We start from the raw sequence: 15,934 nt of genomic DNA, 5'->3' as shown, positions 1-15,934 counted from the left end.
AGCACAGAAAGGAAGTCAAGGAGAACAGTATCAGTCAGAATGGAGAAGCTGCACTGAAAACTGCAGGTGACAAGGCACACAAGAAGGAAACGAGCATGTTTCCAGTGCAAGAAAGAGGGACATTTAAATAAAGATTGTTCCACAAGGAAGGCAGAACAAGATAAACTACAAAGAAAGTCTCCACAAGCACCTAAGCAAAAGGCAAAGGCTACAACTAGTGAAACAGAACAATGGAGCGGATGTTTCAAAACAGCATAGTGTAACTTATCCCAGGGCTGGTGCATTGACTCTGGTGTAACTAGTCACATGACCAGTGATAGAAACATTTTCATAGAATTGGACTTAAGGAAAAGATGTATCTTGCAGATAGAAGCAGTATAACTGCAGAAGGAATTGGACAAGGTTTTTTAAACTGCACCAAGACAGACGGGGACCTCCTTGCTATTCCAGTAAAATATGTGCTAGATGTTCCTGACTTGGAAGGTGGTCTCTTATTAGTTAAGCAGATGGCAACCAAAGGACTCACCATTAAGTTCCAGGGCAATGAGTGCACAATCCAAGAGGGGACAAAAACCCTGGCCAGAGCAACTGCAAATGAACACCTGTATCACTTAAGCACAGCAACGGAGCAAATGAAGCTCACTACACATAAGCAACACGACAACTACATTCACCTATGGCTTCAGCATCTTGGTCAGAGGCACCCTGAAAGTATAAAGGAACTGGCAAAACAAAAGACCTTATAATGAGAGCCTGTCCAGTGACTATGAAGTGCAACTGCTGTATCAGAACTAAGGCTACAAGAGCAACACTTCCCAAAGCAAGCTATACCAGAGCCTCAAAACCACTTGGATCTCATACACAGTGATGTATGTGGGCCGGTGTAAGTACCAACACCTGGAGGCAACAGATACATCGTGACCTTTATAGATGACTTCTCAAGATATACAGTCACCTATCTCTTAAAGCACAAGGTTGAAGTGTTAGAAAAGCAACAGGACTATGTATCCATGGCAAGTTACAGATTTCAGTGCAAACCACTTATACTTTGGACCAACAATGGAGGCAAGTTCACAGGAAAGAAAACTGAGGACTCCTTAAGAGCTCATGGAGTGGAGCATCACAAAACAGTCCCATATGTGCCCGAACAGAATGGAGTGCCAGAACGCAAAAATAGGACCCTAACATAAATTATTAGCTTCATGCTGACAGATTCAGGTCTACCTAAAAAATACTGGGGAGAAGCAGCAATCACAGCTACATATTTGCAAAACCGATCCTTCACAACAGTGAAGAAAACCCCATATGAACTGTTGTATGGAGAAAAACCCAGTGTGGGACACATTAAATTATCTGGGTGCAAAGCATATGTATACATTCTAAAAAGACAAATGTACCAAGCTGCAAAACAGGGCAGTGGAAGGAATTCTATTTGGCTACAGCGAATGCTCCAAAGCATACAGAATTCTAGAGCCAAACACAGATAAAGTGACTATTAGTAACAGCATGACATTTGAAGAAGACTTTGCTAATGATGTCATGACTTTACAAGAATCAGGAGAACTACCACCCAAAGACACAGAAGAACCTTTCTGAATGAACAGTTGCAGTTAATATATAACCAGCTGAAGTGCAGAGGCAAGCAGAATCAACAGGCGTTGAGCTAAGATGATCATCTAGGACAAAGAAAGGTAAACCACCTCTCTGCCTGTCATATAAAGCTAGTACCAATAGTTACCTGAACCATCATCCTGGGAAGAGATCCGGCAAATGTCAGAAGGGGAAGCCAACAAATGGGCTAAGGCAGCAGAAGAGGAAATGAAATCCCTGAACAGAAATAATACCTGGACGCTTACTCCATAGCCACCAGATAGAAAGCCTATAGGCTGTAAGTGGACGTTCAAGATTAAACATAATGAAAAGTGCAACATTGAGCGGTACAAGGCTCTGCTTGTTGCAAAGGGCTACTCACAAAAGTTGAGTATGATGAAACATTCACCCCAGTTATTAAGCACATAACAATTAGGACATTACTAGGTGTTGCAGCTGGAAAAGGAAATTGTCAAACACCTAGATGTAAAAACAGCCTTTATATAAATATTATATAAATATACAAGCTCCAAAGGCCTTTAGGTCCAGGCCCCAAAATTACCTAGGCACACCTCTGCAAGCACACAAACTCAGGGTTAAAAATCAATCCGGCTTTTGCTCAACAGGAAGAGACCAAAGTTTTAAGATCTATCATAACCAGGTGAAGCCTTTCAACCTAAACTCCTCTTCAGCTTTAAACATCTAGACCCATCTTATATGCAGATATCATTAAGGCTCAGGAGTTTTTTAAAATCATCCATTTAGTCCCCCTCTGAACACCAGGTCCCATCCCATAGTGTTCCAGAAATATTTTTCACTATATTCCATGCTTTGAAGATATCCATTTGGAGAAGAGGGAGAAAGAGAGAGTAGAGAAACTGCTTATGAGAAGACTCAGGAGATGCCAGACAAACAGATGACGGACAGGGAAGCTATCCACACGATTGCGCAAAACCAGGCTATGGGAGCCCCACCCAGTTTTCAGCAGTCATGAGAACCACTGGGCTCATGGGTGAGCCAGGTGGTTCTCTGGTGGCTAGACCGCCTAAAAAACCCTACCCCTAAATGAGGTCAATGGAGCGAGCGCTCCATTGACCTCTTTATTTTGATTGTGTGTCAGTGCTGACACACTCAGGGTGGGGGGAGAGGAGGGGGACCCCAGGAAAGCATTGTGCACTCACACAGTGTCTTCCTGGGATTTGGGGGACAGAGATGCCACACAACACGCTCCCCTTCTGCCTTCCCCCAGAGCTCCAAACAGAGCCACAGCCGGGTGCTGGAGCACCTGATGGGAGTAGCCAGTTATCTGGGCGGTCAATGCGGCTGCCCAGCAACGATCAATTTGAAGGGATGAATGTATTTTCGTTTGTGGAAGCGTGTCGTTTTATAGCTGTTTCCTGCACAAATTCAAAATAATATAAAATCTAACTAAGAGTTTATTCAGAAACATTTCCATTTTCTCCTCCTTTCCTTCCCTTTTGCTTTCTGACTCCAGCCACCTCACTTTCTTTGTCCCATCTCTGCTGGGACAAACTTCTAAACAACAAAACATAAAAGATACTGGATAGAATACAACACGTCTTTTTAAATTTTATTTTTAATCAAATTTTTGGGTTATTTTTGTCATGTTTTGCTTTTGTTTTTCACTGTTACTTTAAGATAACCAAGGCAGAATCCCAGGCACGCTAAAATAGTGGAATAATAATGGGCCAAAATTAGAGAAATCCATTCATCCTGTGGTAGGCGGTCAAAGAATATGTAAAATTCTTCAGTAGATTTTGACTCATTCCTTTAGATATTATTACAATTGTCGTAATTTGATATTGCTTTCAAAACTGTAAGGGAGTTCACCCCAAATGCCTCCCAAATTGAAAGGAATTCCTGCTATTTACTGCGATTATACAAATGAGAGCACCCTCGTTACCAATTAGTGCAATGTACTGATTAGACATGATTGGATAGAATCCAGGACCTCGCTAATGATGAGACACAATACGCGCACGCACGCACACACACACACACACACACACACACACACCATGCCCACATGACCATGCCTGGCATTTTAAAAGGATTGTTTCTTTAAAAAAAAAATTATAGGTTGAGATTTCCACATTTGCACATAAACAACAATTTTAAAGAGTAGAGAAATAGTGAACATGAGCCAAGATTTTCTTCTAGTCCTTGGGCCCTGTCAGACAAAAGATAGAGCCCCAGAAGCTTCTAACCAGGCTTTTAAAAAACTACCTATTTTAATGAAAGGCGGTATAAAAAATTAACAATAAATAAATAAAAATGAATAAAAATAAGCAGAGAATTCCCTGGTGACCTGACAACAGTGCAGTTGTTTTGCTGTCGGTGGTTTCTTTGGCCCCTCCCTTTGCCATTTGCCCAATCCTCAGCAGTTTCTCAGCTGCTCTGTGCAACAAGCCAAGAATAAAGCCTGGGGGTTGGTTCGGATGCAACGTGATGGCAAATTCAGCCGCACTTAAAACAAACACCTACACACTTTGGTTTCAAAGCTTGGTTTGTTGGGACAAAGTGCATCCCAGGTGAACTTGGGAGGTGCATTCAGACAGAAAAGTACAGCAGGGATTCTCCCATTCAACTGAGGATCCATGTTGCATCTGAAACAGCGCCTTAACTTGCTATTCCCCAACTTCTTGTTTTTGTTTTTAATTTGGGGAAGCACTGTGCCTTGTAGGGATGCATCAGGCAGAAATTCTTCAGGGGCTTTCCTAGCAAGCTGCACCTCTTGAATTACTGCCTGTTTGCTGCCCTCCCCAGCCCAATCTTGAGCTGAAAAACCAAAGCAAAGTCTGGGTGCATGGAACCTCCTTTCTAAAGCAACATAATATACAATACTGTACAAAGTCTTTACAACTTGTATAGTACAGAGGTTAAGATGGGCAGCACCTTAATTTTCAAATTCCACACTTTTTAGAGCATTAGTGAAAAATGAAAGCATCTTTTGGTTTAATATAAACCAAAGGTTTTTGGATGACTGAATTTTCAAGCTTTTTGCATACAGGCTAAGTAGAGCCTCCATATTCATAGGCAGTATATCTCTGATGTAGAAAGTTCTTGTTCAAAAGCAGTCTGCCACCGCCTTGTGTACCCTTGCCTCTGGCACCTTGCTACCACTTTGCATTCCCTCCTAAATCCAGTTGCTACCACACCCCCATTTTGTGGGCCCTCACAAGACCTCTTGCCACCTCAGTGGAAGAAGGAAAGTTGGTCATTGACCCAACACAGTTGGCCTTGGTATTTGCTGCTGTATCTCAGAGCTTTCTGACATTTGTCACTGGACTCTGAAAAGAAATGTTGGTAAATTCCAACATTTACTGAATTGCTGATATTTGCAATCGCATGTGCAGAAGTCAAGAAACCACTCTGCTCTCTCTCAAAAACCCAGAGACAAATTGTGGGGCAGACTCTTTGCTCACCTTTCCAATCAAAAAATAGATCTGAATACACCAGAATGTGTGTTCTGAACACCCTAGCTTATTGTGATCACTATATATTTGCATAAACTATTTATAAATATATATTCTGTTACCAACGTCTACCATGAATAGAAACTAGCTGTTATGTCTGGTTCTCCTAAATTAGATAAAGAATTACAAGTCTTAGGTTGGAGGTTATCCGTATAACAAGCTGCCTTTACCTTCATTTGCTGTCTTCTGTCCTAGAACTGCATTCCTGTGCCAAGGCCGATGGTGTCTCTTTTGCCCTGATTTGTTTCAGGTTTTCTCTGTTCACTGTGGAATTCCTGGCCCCCACCACAAGGAGGCAGTGCCTCACGGAGCAACTGCCCCAGGAAGGAGAGGGTGGGGTACACTGTAAAAGCCATCCAGTACTGGTGCAGGAGGAACTGCATCCCCCAGACATCCCTGTGGTTCCCAGTTGTCCCATGTGAGTGCCCAGCTTCCCTTTCGTCACTCCTCACCCACAACTTGGACACTTCACAGCAGTGCCACATCTGCCTGGCTTTCCCTGTGCCAGAGCTGGGCAGCTTTTAACCACCCTCCTACCTGGGGTAGTTGCCCCATGAGGCACTGCCTCCTTGTGGTGAGGACTGGGAATTTTGAAATGGAATTCTGACTTTTACCAACCTGCACAGTCCTGTGCACAGTTCTGGTCACTTCTCCTTAATAAGGACATTTTTGTCTAGAAAAGGTGCAGAGAAGGACAACCAAAATGATCAGGGGGTTGGAGTGATTCAACTATGAGGAAAGACTATAGCATTTGAGTCTTTTTCGTTTAGAAAGAAGGTGGGTAAAGGGAGAATGATAGGTGTGTGTAAAATTATGCACAGTGTGGATAAAGTGGATAGAAACGCTTTTCTCTTTCTCTCATATTATAACCTGGGGTCATTTGTTGAGGCTAAATGCTGGGAGCTTCAAGACAGACAAAAGGAAGTACTTCTTTACACAGCATGTAGTTCTACTATGGCAGGCCTGCTCAACTTAGGCCCCCCAGCTGTTTGGGGACTACAGTTCCCATAATCCTCAGCCACAGTGGCCAATAGCCAGGAATTATGGGAGTTTCAGGCCACCACCTGCAGAAGGGTGAAGTTGAGCAGCCCTGTACTCTGGCATTCACTGCCACCAAATGTGGTGATGGCCACCCGACGACAGAATTTTAAAAGGTTAGACACATTCATAGAGGATTGGGCTATCAGCAGCTACTCACCTTGGTAACTATATCCTTCCATCAGGATTAGAGGTGGCCTGTCCCTGAACACCAGGTGCTAGGAGAGCATCACAGGAGGGGGCAGTTGCCCTCTTTCCCCCACTTACAAGCTTCCTGAGTGCACCTGGTGGGCCACTGTGTGAGGCAGGATGCTGGACTGGATGGGCCTTGGCCTGATCCAGCAGGGCTTTTCTTATGTTCTTACAGCTCCTTTCATTAAAATATGTCTTACTGATTCAGCAACATAATGTGACTCAGGCAAACTTAACTGACATTCCTCAGGGCTAAATATGGCCATTAAATCTGAGGGATCAGACTCCATCCTGTCTGATGCAAATTCCAAGTGAAGGCTAGAAGAAGTCTGAGTAGGGACCTTTTTGGAATGAGATGAAAGTACTCTGGAGACCATTGCTAAACATTAAACATTTTTAATTATAATAATACAGAAAATATTTATGTGTGTTAATTAAATACTTTACCAATGGAGAAAGGATACCCATCATCTTTACTGCAAAATTCAGATTAAAAAATAGCTTGGCACCTCACTGTTGGCATACTGTCTCAGACTATAGGTTCAGAGTTGAATGGCTGCATGGAAGAATGCAGATTTTAAACAAAATACTGCAACACAACCTTACAGAAACGAAAAAGTTTGTACAAAGTGTCTGTTCCTTAACCCTGCTAGTCAACCTTGTCTAACTGTGTATGCCTCAGAGCTGAGGGAAGGAGGTGAAGTTATCTTGTCCCTTCTCCAGCCAGTGTGCTCTCAGTCCCTCTCCTGGGGTCCTGAGGCTTCCCTTCTTGCACTAGAGCCTTAAGCAGGCCTGTGTAGGTGCTGCTGCTGTTAATTCTCCTCCCTTCCTCCCATAGTCATTCTTCCCCTTCCAGCCTTTCTGCCCTATCATCCCCAATGGTCCATATAGTGGGAAGCCCTCCCCTTCCCTGATTCTTGTCCTAGCACCTCTGGTCGCCAGTGACAAGAGGTCCCTCCTCCCAAGCCCAAAGGCCTGACAGAGAATCAGAGCTCATGCCAGCCTCTTCCATGTAGGGACAACCCCTCCCTGACCGCTTGCCAGCTGATTGGTCGTGGTCAGGTCTGGCCCCGCCCGCTCAGCACTGTACTGAACAGTGATAAGGATGGCAAGAACTGCTCTGCTATCTGATTGGGTTCCCTCACTTCCACTTCTGTTGATGGCACCAGTAGCTCCTCCTGTGTTTCATCATGGTGAGTCCCAGAAACAATTTTTTTAAAAGCAAAACACCTTTTAAAAAAGCAAAAAACAAAGAGCTGTTGTTGACGAATCTGGTAAAGAGGAGAATGTTGCTGCTGCCAGTGCTGAGAGGAAGTGCTACGGTATTACTGTCATTATTCAGCTTCAACAACAACAACCCCTCCTTCAACAGCTCCAAGAACAACAACAACCTTCAACAACTTTTCCGACAGCAAGTGACATGTTTTCTGTCACTTCTTTTCCTTAGGGACACATGCACAAATATCTTTTGGGGGGTACTTGTTGCTGTACTCTTACACAGTGATACCATTCACCATTTGTACCTAAGGGGTTGTTCAAAATCAAATTAAAAGAGACAGCACAACACCCTTGAATGAGGCAACACAAAAAGGCACAAAACTGTGGTAGAAGTTTGGTGGGGATATCACAGTGTTCATTTTTGGAGGGAGTATAGCTAACAATGGACGTGATCTAGCAATTGCAAAGCATCATTTCAGTTGGAAGGCTTATATTTCCTTCAGAAAGCCAGTGGACTTTAAAGTGCTTTAAACTGGCTGCATAACAGCCAGTGTGAGGTTGTGGGTCTATTGGGTCATGCATCTAATTTATGATCACAAACACATGTTCAGTGGACTATGGAATAGGATTCTCATGTGAAAAGTATGTACAAACAGACTGACTATGGCCTCCTTAATTACAGTAATGAATTTAGCAAATTGGTAGCAGAAGAATATCTTCGTTTCTTTGACTTCACTGGACTGACCTTGGATAAAGCCCTCAGGTAAGCTGCAAGAGGAGGTATTTCTAACACAAGAGCAATAGGTAAAGCCCCTCACTCTATGGCGGATTAACGTAGTAGCAAATGTAGCATTTGCTACGGGCCCCGCGTTTTCGAGGGCCCCACATGCCCGGCTTCCAACTGGGAATTAAAGTTAGATCTTCACCTGTTTTATTTGGTCCATGTTAGATAAAATATCCCTTTTCTGCTAAATGTGCCTTTTAAGAGAAGGCCCAGAACAGCATGTGTCCAGTGGCTGTTGCTGGTGCCTACCACATTTTTCTTTTTAGCGTGTGAGCCCTTTGGAGACAAGGGCTTTATTTTTCTATGTAAACCACTTTGAGAATTTTGATTGAAAAACGGTATATAAATGTCCACTGTTGTTGTAGTAAGTGTGAGTTTGTGACTTGGTCTCCCATACTCCAAAATATAGCAAATGAAAAAATTGCTTTACTATGCAAGTAAATAATTTATGTTTTAATATTTATGTGCATTTTTAAAAAAAATTTAGGGCCCCTTTATAACATATGCTACAGGCCCTGCAATAGCTTAATCCGGCCCTGCCCTCACTTTCCATTTTTAGTAACTATCAGTTAATTCCAAATGTTTCCTGAGTTTCAGACGGATCAGGCACTTTCACCTTGTTTGCACATCCTTCCTGTGTCTGGATTCCTCTATATTCTGGCTGACATACTGCACAGCCTCCTATGTGTGTTGAGTGCATCTCAAACACGGCTGCATCTTCCTAATGGCAGTTGTGAAAGTGCAGACTTGCAGAAATGCTGAAATTGTGCAAGGGGGTTATGCGACCATACGGCCTTTAGAATTGTGCCAGTTTTCACTGGTGACATCACAGGAATAATCCAATAAATGCAATCTGGATAACAATTGTAACAATCACAATTTTTAAATTGCAAGCCCCTTTAGAACAGAAAACATTTTTCTCATTCATTTTGCTATGTGAACTTGTTGAAGTTTACAACTTTTTTCAACTTTTTTTGTTGAAAAGCAGTGTGTACATATTTTTTTACTACTAATAATAATAATTTTCTATTACTAGAGCATTCCTAAAGGCCTTCCCTCTAATGGGAGAGACACAGGAGCGGGAACGTGTCCTCATCCACTTTTCACACAGATACTGTCACTGTAATCCAGAAGAGAGCACATCTGAAGGTAAGTCCAACTTACATTCATAACCAGTCCTTTATATCTCATAACTCACAAGCTACAATTTTAGTTGCTTAATAGGGTTGGAGATTAAGCGTTCCCTAAAAATCAGCCTAGAAAATGTACAAAGCTTGATAGAAATTAATCTATAAAACAAAAGGTTCCTGTCAACTCTCCTTGGGGGGAAAAAATGAGAAGAGAAGGGAAATAGGGGAAATCATATGGCAAGGAACTATCTTCTTCCACAGATACAACTCAAAGAATGTTTAAACTCATATTTCAGCTGGATTCCCTCCACATGTTTCTGTCCCCTCCAATAACCAGAAATTGAGAAATTACATCTGAAGAACTGATAAACTCTGATAAAGTGTTAACATTTGTTTTTTTTCCTTTCAAGGAGTTTGATGGCCTGCATTGTATGTGATGGTGACAGAACTGTATCTTCTAGAATGAGTCTAGCCTCATTCAGTTGTTATCCAAAAGCACCACTGTAGCCGTATCCAGGGGCGAAGGGGGAGGAAGTGCCACCCCCACCGCGTCAATTACCCATGCGTCCCGCTGCTCATGGTTTCTAGGGGAACATCCATGAATGCGAAGGATCATCTCTCACAATCACAAATGTGCCCGCTGTCACCAGGAGGACTCTTCCCTCTTCAGACAAGTCCTGTTGTAACTGTGAGCGGTGGGGGCAGAACAACTTCCCCCTTTGCCCCTCTGTACGTGGCTACAGCAGGGCTTTTTAATAATGTCTGGAGAAGGTTCCTCTCTCAATCACCTTTTAAAGCAGAGGAAATAGGTAAAATATAAAGGACCAAGGAGGTATGTGGAAGGGGAGTGCTCACTCGCACACCCACCCACTGATTTTCCCTACACATCCCCTCCTCCCAGGTGCTTTTCTCCCAGCTCACTTCCAACAGTAATATCTAGGTGGGGGTAGAAATGGACTTTGGTGGACAGAAGTTGGAGTTCAGGGCAGGGAGAAGGGTTAGCACTTTCCCTGATATGGCACTTTAAATTTTCCTCATTTATTTTGCTATGTAAACCATTTCAAGGTTTGTTTTGTTGGGAAGGTGTTATTTAAATACTCCTAATAATAACATAATAAATCACACCACTCACTCTACTTCAGAAATCATTGGGGCAGATCTGTGTTGGAGACTTGCACAATTTCATTTCTATTTCATTTCCCCCCAGCTGAAGCCTCAAAATTGCTTCTAGGAGAATTTTTGGATCAGCTCTGCTTTGTTAAAAACATAATTACAGATTTTAAAATATAAATACTTCTGGAATATTAACCAGTGCTATTAGGATTCCCTTGAGCAACAGCAGGAATAAAAGCAGAGTGGGGGCAGGAGAAGCCAGATTTCAAAATCTTTACCACAAACTTGCCTCAAACGAAGGAGCACATGTTGCACATGACCCCACATGCCTCCCTGGCATGTGTACATGATGCATAATGTTTAAAGAAAGTTGCAGAGAAATGAGGCCACTTGAGTGCCTGCAGCAGGCAGCTCTGAAATGTCAGTTGCTTGCTTGCTGGCTTTCTCCTTTGGTTTCCAATATGCTCAGCTGTAACTGAGAGATCAATCTGCTTCACTGTTAGAGAATGAGTGCTAAGCAGTGTCACACAAACTTCCCTGTTGTTCTGTTGAGCAGAATGGGCGCACACTCTTTTTCTGTCAGGGTGGTCTTCTATATGATCTTAATATCAAGCTTCCCATGTAGTGGTAAGCCCTCAAAGACTCCACAAATCAATGTGTATGTTCTGTTGTCTCTCAAGCACTCCGTGATTTGCTGCAATGTTATTTAATGTACTCATTTGGGCTATGCAGACATTCACCTCAGAAAGAATAACTGACCTGTGTCGTCATTATTACCTATGTGATATCCCTTACTAGCATCAAAACAAAATCCCAATGAAAACAGAAGACAGGTGGGAAAGGAAGGGGTTCCTTACCGAAGAGGGGAAGCTGTCCATGCAAGAGGAGTTTCTTGAGTTACGAGTTAGCTAGTTGTGACATGGCAGTCCTGAAAGTCCAGAAGGGTTAAAGAGAGCCAAGGTGCTTCACTGGGACAGCTGCAACAGCAGAAAGCTAGGCTTGCACTCCAGACATTCAGAATGGTTTCACAGCTCCAGAAATTGCCCTTACAAGCCAGGATACCAAGCCAAGATCTAACCAAAATAAAACTTCATTTTAAGAGTAGAACTAAGCAGTAGGGATGTATGCAATTCGATTTTTTTTCCTATTCAATTTGTACCCATATCAAATCACCGCCGATTTGTTTTGGGTCCAAATCTGGCCAGCTAGCACAGGGGCAATTTGTTTTGTCCACAAATCTCCTGAAACAGGTATCAGTATCAACATGAGGTGACGCACAAGTCAGTAAGATGAAGAAGGAGGTGGACCATGCATTTATAACTAAACATGTCTAGGATTGGGCTGTGGCACTTAAGATAAGCTTTGCTTGAGATTTGGTGCTAAGAATTAAAAGTTTAGCATTTAGAAGTGTATATCTTACAAAAGGTTATACCATCCACCCCAGTTTCAGTGTTCCCCCAAACTGCAGAGAAAGTGGACTGGGGTTGGAAGACCAAGGAAAAGTATGGGTTCATGGTGCCCAAGTTGTATATCAGTACAGTATATGAAACTGTATAGCAGCTTTAACTGTTTACAGGGCTAAGAAGATAAGATGGGCCCTTTCACTTAGAATTTCCATACTGTCTGCTTCATGAGTGAATTTTTAAGAGCCTTAATCAAAGATGTTTTGATTGTAGAATTTGTGGTTTTTTTAAAGGAAATTCACCAAAGAGGTTTTATATGTAGAATTTCTGTGAGCGGGGGGGGGGGGGGGGAATTAGCTATAGTACTTGGAGAAGTCTGGAGAAGGTTCCTCTCTCAATCACCTTTTAAAGTAGAGGAAATAGGTAAAATATAAAGGACCAAGGAGGTATGTGGAAGGGGAGTGCTCACTCGCACACCCACCCACTGATTTTCCCTACACATCCCCTCCCAGCTCACTTCCAACAGTAATATCTAGGTGGGAGCGGGGGGGGGAATTAGTTATAGTACTCCGTCCTTATCTTGGGGTTGCGCTACTGCTCTATAAAGTAACTATCATTCCAGTGTGGCTTTGTAATAGTTAGCATGTTACCTGTAATTACAATCACTTTACACATATCAGCTCAGTAATCTTTAATCAACCCTCTAAGATAGGTATTTTTAAATTATTATCCCCATATTATTTCTGGTTTATTATATTTTCATACTTTGTCCAATGATTGTAGAAGTATGCTACTCATGGTTATCATTGCCTCAAAGGTGGGCTAAAGCCGATACAGAGTGGCCTACAGCAACCCTGGAATGCAGCCACTGTCATCACGGATTGCGAATCAATCCATAGTAGAGCTCTCAAAACATATTCAGAGATCATTCAAGGAAGTCAGACTACAAATGACGTCATAAAAGTTTAAAGCATGCAGAAAACATTTACACATTTTAAAAACAGGAAGTAGACCATGGACCAAACTAAATGAGACGTTAAATGTGTTCTTTGCATTAGCTGTTTGTGTGTGTGTACATAACAGCTGCAGGGTCTCTAATCAAATTAAAGACTACAGATTAACTCTTTCCATCCCTACCATGGTCCCTAGAAGCTACCATTTACCTTGGGAGGAAACCAATGGCAGGTCTGGGTGCAGTTTTTGTAAGCAGCGTGATGCAGGGAGGAGAGTTAACCCCCCTTTCCCCCACATCATTGCCCCAGTCTGGATTGGGTGCTATCTGCAAAATGATCAAAGCATCCCATGCAAGCTGTTTGCAAAAAGGGAGAGATGCAAATGCAAAAAACACACTTAATATTTTGCCTAGTTTGGCTAAGAGATGACTTGAAGGATGTGAATTTTCTCTCATACAAGCTCCTCTTTATCTCTCACGCACATAAGAAATATGCAGCAGTACTTTTCTCTCTGAATCACCCTCCCTCCCTCTGCTTCACACAAACAACAGCACCCTTCCCTCTTTTCCTGTTTCACACACACAAACACACACCACAGTTGGTGTAGCAAGCTGAACCAAAAATTCTCGTAGACTTAATTTTGACACAATTCAAATATTCAAGGGGGGGAGAAACTAACAAGAAAAATTTCCAGGTATGGGTGAGAAATCTGAGAAATTCTTTGAAAATTTCAAGGAAGATGGTTTCCTGCTTTTTGGTGGTAGCAACAGTGGGTACTGGTTTTTGGTTTGTTTTTCCCCCCAGTTGATGTTGTGTCTTTGAAAGTAGCAGCGGAAGCACTGCGAGTGCTAGGCCTCTTGCTGTTAGCTGGCTCTATTAGGTTGCCATTTTTGTTCTCAGAAGGCCCCTGGAATAATTTTGCTTCATGGTGTAGCATGATTCTGAGCAGATTTCCAGGGGTGGGGAAAGGCAGCTGGATGGAGTTGACTGTCAGGAAGCGGTTTAATGTTTCCAGTGCTGTTTCTTCCACTTGTGTCTTGCAGATGGAATTCATACACTCACCTGTGCCCTGATGCTGCTCAACACAGATCTTCATGGACATGTAAGTATGGCCAGGAGAAGAGTTGTGCTTTTCTCCTGCCCTTTAGGTAGATTCAATGTTACATTGGAAAGTTAGGTCTGGTTGGAAATTAGTATTATGGCAAGAAGGGGCAGTGGTGGGGAGGGGGATTCCAGACCTTGAATATTTTCATTTGGTTCAGCCAGACATTATTCTGTTTGATGCTCTACTGTATGTGCAGAAGAAGAAGTTCATCACATGCCATAGCAACAGAAGCTTCTTCCCTTACGTCTCATTAATCTGGGAGAGGCTACTGTTGGTTGAAGATGGTAGGCAATCTAAGTCAGAATTTTTTTAAATTTTTTTTTAGAGACACAATCTGTTATGAGAAAATATGTTGTTCAGAGACTTTCTTTTCTGTTACCAGCTGAAATCATGTTTGGAGGCATTGGAATCTGGAGTACTGGCCAGGTTTGGTGACCTGAGCAATGTTGCTCCCACCATTTACATACAGTACAGCACTTGGACATTTAATTAAGGGCAGTCTTGCAATCTGACAGAGGGGCAGTCATGCTTTTTAATCTCTACAAGCAAACATGTCAACTGCAGCAACAGTTTATGTGATGGGGATATGTTGGGACTGGATACTAAGCCTGTTCCAGCTTTGACTCTGGTGAGGCAGACATATAACTGCACAGGTTCACAGCCACTAAGTCACACTCCTTCCAAATCACAGAGAGACTCCATAACAGCAGGAAGTGACAGCCGTTTGATGTTTGGGTCGTACATTTGGCACTTGATTTGCCCTTACCCCTCTCTTTTCTTTTTCACAAGAGGTTTGTAAAAAGTTAACTTAACACCATAGACAGGGTTGGCCTTAGGAGTGGTCAAGCTGGGTGGCTACCCAGGGCACTACTTGAAAGGGGTGCCAAGCTGAGCTTGGTGGTTCACTGTCTGCAGTGAAGCTGCAGAAGGCCTGTGAGACTTCAATGGGATTCAAAAACTGGGCAGGACAGCACAGGCAGCAAAGCAGCCAATCACTGAGAGGTAGTTCTGGGCCCTTTTCGTGGGCATTGCGGGGAAAGCCTGATAACAGTAGGGCCTGTTACACTGCTAGGTTTCCAGTCCTGCACTAGCAACACAACTTGCCAACACTGCCAAACTAACCATTTGATACCAAAAGCACTCCTCATCCAGGGCGCTATTTATTCTAGGCCTGGCCTGACCACAGCAGAGATTCTTTAGTGAATCTGGTTTCCTTAAGTTCTTAAGCCGCTCAGTAACTCTGGCTGCCTCTGCTCCTTCACTTTATTTTAACTTTATCATGTGCACATTAAGGTCGTTCACACAACACGGCTGGTTGGGTAAAATTCCTGCTACCCAAGCAGCCCATGTCAACTGGGAGGTCTGCCGACCCAGCAGCTGCAGCCCCAAGTCTGCTACCTGGGCAAAAAGTAAGGCAGAATGGAAAAACCTCACTTTTTGATCATGTGTCGAACTGGGCCATAGAGTCCTAATTGTAGTGTGGCCAGGGAGAAGAGTCCTACTACATTGCAGCAAATTGCCTGTTCCTGCCTGGACGATGCATTCCTCCTCCCGATTCCATGCCAGGCGACTGCCTCTGCGCCAGTCATGTAGGCATGCAAACAGCAGCACCATGGAGAATCCAGAAACACATCGGGGCAGGTAGATAGGCTCCTGCCTTCCTCCCAGCGCGCCCCAGCGGAATCAATCATGTGAACGACGTATTAAATAGCCACTTCCTTTTATCCCAGCTTTATGGGACAATCCGTGAAGAGACTTTTTCTGTTTGTTTTCTCTTAGTATATGCATCCCTCAGATTGGGAATTGCACTTTGGCCAGGCCTTGACAAAATTTCTTTGGATCCAGTAGCCAGCCCAAAAATGTAGGAATCAGACTCATTTTCCATAAAGGGTTTCAGAGATGTCCTCTGTG

The 15,934-nt window shown here is 43.1% G+C and overlaps 1 protein-coding gene across 7 annotated transcripts in view; it reads left to right on the top strand.

Annotated features, from left to right (window-relative positions):
* PSD2 (pleckstrin and Sec7 domain containing 2) overlaps positions 1 to 15,934 on the top strand; it is a 121,081-nt gene that overhangs the window by 47,451 nt on the left and 57,696 nt on the right. For 6 of the 7 annotated variants that reach the window (XM_053248332.1, XM_053248330.1, XM_053248336.1 and 3 more), the window contains exons 5-7: positions 8,218 to 8,298; positions 9,356 to 9,468; positions 13,962 to 14,022. In XM_053248332.1, the coding sequence (XP_053104307.1) occupies positions 8,218 to 8,298; positions 9,356 to 9,468; positions 13,962 to 14,022 (255 nt within the window). The remainder of the gene's footprint in view (positions 1 to 8,217; positions 8,299 to 9,355; positions 9,469 to 13,961; positions 14,023 to 15,934) is intronic. The other variant, XM_053248331.1, reaches the window with a different exon arrangement.

The sequence above is a fragment of the Hemicordylus capensis genome, chromosome 4, assembly GCF_027244095.1.
Source record: "Hemicordylus capensis ecotype Gifberg chromosome 4, rHemCap1.1.pri, whole genome shotgun sequence".
Taxonomy (NCBI): Eukaryota; Metazoa; Chordata; class Lepidosauria; order Squamata; family Cordylidae; genus Hemicordylus; species Hemicordylus capensis.
This window is presented reverse-complemented; position numbering and strand designations above follow the sequence as displayed.